The sequence below is a fragment of the Netta rufina genome (genome assembly GCF_964035555.1).
Source record: "Netta rufina genome assembly, chromosome: 6".
Taxonomy (NCBI): domain Eukaryota; kingdom Metazoa; phylum Chordata; class Aves; order Anseriformes; family Anatidae; genus Netta; species Netta rufina.
This window is the reverse complement of record NC_140129.1, coordinates 6,152,521-6,161,043: the sequence shown is the minus strand read 5'-3', so window position 1 is coordinate 6,161,043 and position 8,523 is coordinate 6,152,521. Positions and strand designations below refer to the sequence as shown.

General features: G+C 38.9%; 1 protein-coding gene across 1 annotated transcript; it reads right to left on the bottom strand.

Annotated features, from left to right (window-relative positions):
• Window positions 1–1,062: 1,062 nt before the first annotated feature.
• Window positions 1,063–8,249, bottom strand: ZSWIM2 (zinc finger SWIM-type containing 2; the record flags this gene model as incomplete). The annotated part of the gene is made up of 7 exons (XM_084289398.1): window positions 1,063–1,824; window positions 2,537–2,690; window positions 3,831–3,949; window positions 5,018–5,102; window positions 5,358–5,609; window positions 5,891–6,107; window positions 8,102–8,249. The coding sequence occupies 7 exons, from the start codon at window positions 8,247–8,249 to the stop codon at window positions 1,063–1,065; spliced, it is 1,737 nt and encodes a 578-aa protein (XP_084145524.1).
• Between the last annotated feature and the right edge of the window lie 274 nt (window positions 8,250–8,523).

Here is an 8,523-nt window from a genome sequence, read left to right as displayed (position 1 = left end):
TGGAAAGGGGTACTCAGAGAACAAGAATATTATTTCAGGTTTTGCTCTTGCTCATAATCTTTCTTCTCCACTCTTCCATTTAGACATTTTGTGTGGCTCTGAGGGAAAAATAAAAGATTTCTGCATGTCTGCACAACGCAGAAGACAGATGTCAATTCCAACTACAAATCTCAAAGTAGATTATCTGAGTAGAATCCAGGTAGAAGAACAGGACGATTCTGTGATACAGAAGAGCTTAAGTGGAACTCCAGGGTATAATGTCCTGTTTTTAATTTTATCTAATGATAGTATTTCTCAAGCTTTACTCTTTTCTAAACTTCACAAAAACCATGTTTCATGAATTTCATCATTGTTCAGAAACCCTACAAGACTACAGGCAAGCACTTTGCAAAGGTTCTCCTGCCATGTTAATTAAAATTTATTATATTGCCATTTGTGAAATAATTGTTATACTTGGTAGTTCTTTGGCTTGGCCACCTATACACAGTTGAAAATAGCTGTGGTTCCTATATGCTAATTCAAGGCTTAGCTCCTCTTCTGAGGAATTAATTATTAGTAAGTGACAGCAGATCATACAGAATGTACCTGACACATATATAGTTTCTTGCTCATCTTGCTTTTATTATTGCACGCTGAAAACAGCAGATTTGATATGACTCAGCAATAATATTAAAATCAGTCTGGCTTCGTTACACCTCTAAATAGGAACTTTGATCTAATTGGTCTTTAAGAATGATCTAATTGGTCTTTAAGAATATAAAAGCTCTCTACATTTTACATTTCTTTTGAGTAATTTACTTGACTGAAGGTTAAAAACTTGCAAATAAGAAATGGTGACAATTTTACAAGTATGTAGCTATTTTCTGAAACGTGTCTACACCAGCCAGATGAGTTCCTGTGTTTGAGGTGATCTAAGGCAAACATTTCTTGCAGCACTCAACAGCAGTGGGTTAGTTTTTGTAGTATCTGCAGTTCATGCCATGGGATTATTCACTTATTAACTTGTGTCTTGGTCTCTAAGAAATCCTGTGTATGGATTATAGAAATAAAAATACAGCTGTGTTATTTAAAACAAGGAAATCGTGAGCTGGCATGCAGTGGAATTCCTTCCAATAATAAATCTGTTTTTGTTTGTTTAAAGTTAAGATGGTTATCTTTAGGCAGTCGCTTTGTTAGGAGCCTTTGTTGGTGGATGGTGTTTCCAATATCTTTACTACCTTTTTTTGAAGAATGGCTTGTTGCACACAAATTGATTTTCAAATTCAGCTCCCTGGGGTATCTTTCATTTGTGGAATTATCACAGTCATCTTTTCTAATAGGAAATACTTTCCTTGTTTTGCTGCAGTCAATCAGGTGTGGGCTTCTGAAAGCATTATGAATGTCAGCCTTCCTAATAGTGCTGGACTTCACAGAAAATGCTGCTTCACAAGAGCTTAGAGAAATATCCTTACCGTGCCTAGAAAAATTGCATAGAGTTCTGCTGCTGTTAGGATCAGAATTACCTAGATGGAAGTCGCTAAAACTTCTTAAATCCTTTTGAGTTTCTGGCACACTGGTATTAGGAAGCTTTTTGAAGCTACTTTCAGAACTTCCTGATGTATGTGCAGATGATCCTTGCTTGAGATAAAATCGACTTCCAGAGACACACATTTCCAGTTTCCCTTCTTTTACAAGTCTTTTAACACTTGTATGAGAACCTGCTGGGAAGTTCTCCTGTTTGGCTGGTGTATCCTTCCAAGTGAGGGGATTGTATATAACGTATTCATCAATAGGACATGTGTTTTTTCGGTGTAGTAGCCAACAGTCAATACATTCCCTATGAAACTTAAAAGACAAAGGTCACCTCTTTCATAATATTATATATAATATCATATTAACTAAATATGGGCTAATCAATGTAGCAGTGATTCTAAGAAGACATTCCTTCAAGTGCCCTGAATGCAAACCAAGAGGAACTTCACTGGGTGCTATGCTGCTGATATACAGAATGAATGCACTCTAAGTTTGGGGCACTATCAGGCTAAAGGAAGCTAATTAAAAAATTACAGGCTGCTACAAACTGGGTGTTTAGATCACAGTTCTTAAGGTGCTCCAACAATGAAGTTACTGTCACAGAATAAGATTACACATGCTCATTAAAATGGGGAATCAGCACTGATCCTTAGTAGCTTTCTCTTTAATTCCCCTTTTGACTGTGTTCCATGTCAAGTCTGGGCTAAAGGGCAGTAGTACTTACTGAGACTGCACGTTTGGATTTACATTACTCCTATCTGGTTATCAATGAAAGAAAATACTTCTGATCAGGCAAACTAGAACAAGGTAAATCTGAAAAGGGCTATCTTCTGTGGGCTTGCTTAAGGCTGCTGGTACAAACTAACAAAAGTGAAATTTAAAGGCTGGCTGGGTCCTATATACTTCCAAATTATGTAGCTATGGATAACATCAGTGTCAACTGCACAATCTGGCATGCTACAAGTTAACAGGTTATGTGAAGATTTTGGTCTTAATATTAAAGGCACTTGTTTTAACCTCTTACCTTGTGATTACATGGCAGGAGTCTTACATACTGACCAAGATGAAAGCTCTTCAAACAGAGTCTACATTGAATACCTGGGGCAAGTAAAGTACTGTGTTTGCTAACTAAAATAGCAGGTAAAGACTTCACAATGTTCTTTGGGGTACAAGTAGTCCTAAAACAAAACAAAACAACAGTGAATTAAGAAAAATAGCTACTAAAGGTGAATACTTCAGAATGATAAATTGGCTTTGACAAAGGCTTCTCCGTAATAATACCTTTAATAATTAAGATAGTCTAACCAGTGTGCTAAACCAGAGCTGCTGTGCAAGTCAGACACTTGGATCTCTCAGGACACCAACTAGTATGTTCACTTAGCCTGAGTAGTTGCATAATGTAAACCATTGGATTTCATGCAACAATTTCTACATCAATTTTCCTGAACAAAAGCTATGAGTTACGAGCTTTTGAAATCTAAGCTCAGAATTCATAACCCAAATATTCTTATGCAAAACTACATTCAGCTTGAAATTGTGGTATCAGGCTCTAAACTTAATCCTGTAGTGGTTCTAGTTTTGAATGGGAAGTAAATAATGTCTGAATAAATATCTCAACAGGTAATCCTTTTCAGTAGCTTTTACTTCTATATTTTTGATAAAAGCATAAGATAAGGATAAGAACATCATCTTCTAAGGTGTGACACTTGGTGTAGAACTACTACTACCTGGAACAGTTGTTTATAATATCAGAATATCAGAAATGTTTTCTTTGGGTAATACTGATTCATTTCTGAGATGATCCTAGAATTATCAAGTTTTTAAAATGTTAATCTTCTATGCATGCAGTACCTACATCAGGTTATGCTGTTTTTCTAATGAGAGTCTTGTGCGTTGAGATAACAGATACAGAGATAACCAAAAACTTTTGTTTCTCTGTATCATGTTTTGTTTTTGTATGATAAAGCTGTCAGTTGAATTTTGTTCATTGTATTTGTTATCCCAGTTTGTTGAGTGAAAAATTGAAGGCACTTTGAAAAATACTATTGAACAAGGGATATTTTCACTTTTAGAATGTAATTTTTGTTAGTATTGTGCTGTGACTTTCTAAGCTACATGAAAAGAATTACTTCATTCACCATGTATATAATTTTAACAATGCTAAAGCAACTTGTTGCTTCATTAGAAGTATTAGAAGAATGTTCTTACTAAAACATTTATTGCTTGTTAAAATTGTTTTAGATCCAGTTAAAGAAAGTGTTACTGAATATGTTTTGTGTTTGTCGTACTAAATAGCAGAGAAAAGGACAAGTTCTTACTTCTGAAGATATAATAGCTTTTCTTCAGAATTATTTGCTGGGTTAAAGCTTTTATATGTTCCTCCTTGGGCTGATAATTCTGAAGGCTGTTCAAGAGCTCTCCATTTCTTATTTCTCTTCTGTAACATGCAAAAGGATTGAGACAAATTGAACTCAAGATATAAACACCTATAAGCAACACAAAGAACGGCTAAGAATAAGTTGTACAACAAATATGTTCCCTAACTATTTTTGGTGTGGCAAATAAAATTAGCTGTCTTAAGTGAAACCTCTTACTCAGACCTTTGCAAAGGCTGGAACAGAAAAGATTTACTTCAGCTAGAACTTGGAGACATTCTTAATGTTTGTCTTTTGTGAATGGCAAACCTGAAGAACTGTTTTTTCTGGAAAACCTAAGACAAATTGGCAGCAAAAATGACTTTTAAGGTGTGAGGATATCCAATTATGGTTGTTCTGGTAATATGACTAATTTTTCACTGCTCTGATGCTACATAGCTGCCTCTTCTATACCCCAAATCCACTATTTGTAGAACTGCATATATACATTATCACTGATAGTTATTTTTGAGGGCTTTGTACTCTTGTTCTATTCCTGGACTCTGAGCAACAATCTTGTAGCACTCATTTGGAGAAAACATGCTGACAAACTGCCACCAGCCTGTAATTGTCTCAGGTATGCCTCTTACAGAAGGTGACTGGTGTTGTGGGTAATACAACTGAGAATTTAATAAGGCACAGTTAAATTTAATTAGGGAGATCTCTAGTGCTGATTCATTGTGCTTCTGCCCTGGACAAGCAGAGCTCAAAGCCTCTCCAAAATCTTCTCATTTAACGTTGGTTCCTATGGCTTTTTTTTCTTTTTTCATTACATTGGCAGCTGTAAGGGGTTATTTACATAGAGGAACTGGAAAGGTAGGCTGAATGAGCTAGGATGCATTTGCAGCTGCCTATATAAGGGTGCCATTATGCAACGTTTACAGGCAGAGGGCAACTAAGCTCATAGATTAAGGTGGTTTTTGTTTTTGTTTTTTTTTTTTTTCTTCTTAGTTTAGTATCTTTCTGTAGCCACTTAGCTTGTAGCAAAGTAAATTTAATGCAGTGTCTGCATGATTTGCATAAGGGGAAACAAAATCAATTAATATTACAAAGGTCAGCATAGGATACAACAAAGAAAACCTGTTTGATACCTGTCTAAAAAGAAAAACATGTGGAGAATGGCAGAAACTAATGAAACATTCATGGCATAGGTGATAGTCAGCACACTCCGTGCACCTAAAAGGAAAAAACAAAACCACATCAACAGAACAAGGAGTTAGCACAGCAAACAGTCAACGCATTGATAAAGTAGTAGGTAAATTTATGATTCGGAAAAGGCCAATCCCAAATACATACAGCACTGCTTGGAGATGGGCTCTCTACACTGTAGATGAAGTCACTTCTTATAATAAAGACAGAGGAATAAGCAGTGAGCTAAGAGAGATACTCAAAGACAAAACACTGTCAAAATCTGGATTTAAAAGTACATACTTGTAGCACTTTCCCACAATTGGAAATACTCTGCAGTTATTGCAAGGGATTCCGAGGTGCATATCCAGTCTTGCTTTCTCTGTTGCAGTCACAAGTTGATTAGAGTTTCTAAATTCTTCTAGAATGAGCTTTAGAGGTGCAAATTTTTCCCTGCAGAGTGGGCATTTCACTACAGAATCTTTCTCAGTTTCATCTTGGTGATCAGCCCAAATTTTCATGCATTTTATGTGTACGTTGTTACCACAGCTGTATCTGCAGAAAACAAATAGCTATTTCTGTCATCTTTTATAAGCATATTAGAAAAATCACATAGCAATACTAAGCACTCTTCCTTTTCTCTTCCTCGTTCTCTACCCACAGTTCAACTCCTATGATTGCTAAATTTTTAAGATTGGAAAAGGGCTACAAAAACAATCAGATACTCTTAATTGTGTATTGATGGTAACAGTATTAGTAGATCTTGAAACACCTTTTCTATAATTATATATGTATATATATATATAGTAAGACAAAGAATAAATGGTGCACTTAACCTGCAGTAAGTGATGGGAAGCATTTTCTTTAGTAACTCCTCCTGACAAATGGGACAAACATCCTCTTTGTCAATTTCTTTCTGATGAATGCATCTGTCATTCTCTTCATGTGGTGTTTGTGAGAGGAGAGTTTGTTTTGCATTTTGTGTTGGTTTCTGATGCAATCGCTCAAGTATCTCCTCAATTTCTCTTTCGAGAAGACCCGACTTACAAGCATCTAGCAAAAGTAAACACGGCTTTAGATTTTCTGACAGAACTCTCTACTTAGCTCTTTTAATAGTTTTCCATCTATAAAATGCAGTGGGGACCTTCTCTGTGGGGGATGAAACATATTGTATATATTACAAAATGATCTAAATTGTTTTTTTTTACAGCTTGTACAGAAAATGTTTACAATATTGTCTATGCAATTTTATTCAAGAGGCTTATCTCAACAAAATACTGACATTTCAGTAAAACACTGAAGGGCTCTCTCCTTGAAGTTTCCTTATTTTTGCGAGGGGGAAGTGATACAAGGTAAGGCATTCCTCTGCAAACAGGCAGTTTTGGCAAATCACTCTGTTCTCTGAAACACAGTCTGGATATAGTTCTGATACCACATGCCACTATAATTCCTCAGCCAGAAACTAGGTGTGAAGTTTTCTGAGTTAAGATGAAATCCAACTGTCTACTGAAATTGTTGCCTATGCCTCAGAGTAAATCTTCTAACAAATATAGTTCAGATAGAAATATACAAACCAGTTTCTGACTATGTATGAGATGGTTGATTTCATATGTATATATATAAATATATATATATTTTTTAAAGTATCTTTTGGAATAGTGGCCATTCTTTAAAGTTGGTTTGTATTTAGCTGTTTTGTTATGGTTACTACATGAGAAGAGATCTTTACACCAATAATTTTGTAGAATATTGAAGTTACTGGAGTTACTCAAGTCCTAGAAAAGGAAGTCTAAGAAAGTACTTGAGAACCTGCTTCTTAACATGCAGTTTATACTGTCTGTATTGGAAAGCTTTGTGATTTGGGTGACAGAAAGCGATAAATAGCAAAACGAGTAAAGGATTACAAAATCTTTTTGACATTTACAGCATGCAGCAAATACTACAGTTTAGATGCTGCAAAAGTAGAAATGGTGGAGTAACCTAGAGAAGTTGTTACAGCTTTTTTGGTATAAAAGATGAGCTGTACTTCTGTAGCTACTTTCTGACTAGGGAAAGTACCAAGTATGTCAGTGGCTGCTCTCTAAGAGTGTCTGGAGAATACTGGATTAACTTTGATACAAGGTGTTTTTCTAAGTTCTTTCTTCCTTCTCTCTGACATTGTTGCAACTGATTAGCTATTCTGTATTTTTATTTTTCCTGAGCCTGCAGCTGTAGTCAGTGAAGTAATGTAAGTTTTCTGTATCGGGGAAAAGGGAAACAAATGGGAAAATGTGCTATATGCAAGAGTGCTATTTTTTTTTTTCTTTTTTAAGTGGAGGTGGGAGAGGAGGAAGAACAAGACTGAAACTTGAGGACAATGCTTCATCCATTTAAAATTAGTAAACTCTACCTGCAACCCATAAAAGTGATGCAAATACTTACATTCATGATCTCTCGGTAATCGGTATTTTTTCAGAAGAATCCTGCAATTTATAACCAAAGTATCTGCTACGTAAGAACATCAATATCAAGTTAGTTGTTAGTTCAGCTTTGGAATGTAATTGGAGCAGCTTTGTAAGAATCTCAGGGCTTCACGGAGCACGTAGTGTGTGTGATGTGAGACAGTGAGTCATCTTGCTGTGGCAAATTCAGCTAAATACATATAAATTGGTGGAAATCCATGTTTAAAATACAAGGGTTAGTCCCATTCTGAGTATATATCCCTGTCCCTTCCCTGCTTTGCTGTTTTGCCATTCCTTCCTGGGGCTGTGAGGTGCTTAGGACCCGTCTCTCCCCTCCTGGTCCCCATCTCTGGGATGTGCCAGTGGCTGATACCAGCCTTATCTTTGTCCCCCCGCCCCGTCCCGTCCCCTCCCCTCCGGCCGCGCCCCCTCACCAGCAGAGGTGCTCGCAGAGCCCCGCTCCCGCCCGGGCGGTGCCGCAGCTGCACGAGTGCGGCGCTCCGAGCAGCACCTGCAAGGACACCGCCCAGCAGCCGCCACGGCCGCCTCACCCCACACCCGGACCAAGCCGTGCGTGTGTCCCCACACGCCCCACAACCCCCCCACCCACCCTCAGCGGCGGCCCGCGGCGGCCGTCCTCCTGCAGCAGGAAGGCGGCGGGCCCCAGCTCCCTGACGACGCGCATGGTGCCGCGCAGCGCCCGCTCCTGCCGCCGCCTCAGCGCCGCGCCCGCCTCCTGCCGCCGCCCCGCCATGGCCGCGCGGCCGCCGCGCGCCTCCACAACGGCCGCAACCGCCGCCAACGGCCCTCAGGCGGCGGCGGCTCGGCCGCCATTTCGTGAGGCGACCCCGGAGCCGCCGGCTGCCCGCAGGTGTCGCGGGGCTGGGGCTGTGAAGCGGCGGCGTTCCTTGCAGTACCGGCTGCTCTTCGTGCTGTCCGTCAGTGGTAGCAGCATCCTGTCTTTTGGTACTCGCCGGTTCTGTTTTGACGTGGTTGGAATCCCCCCCGGTTTATCTCACGTGCTTCTC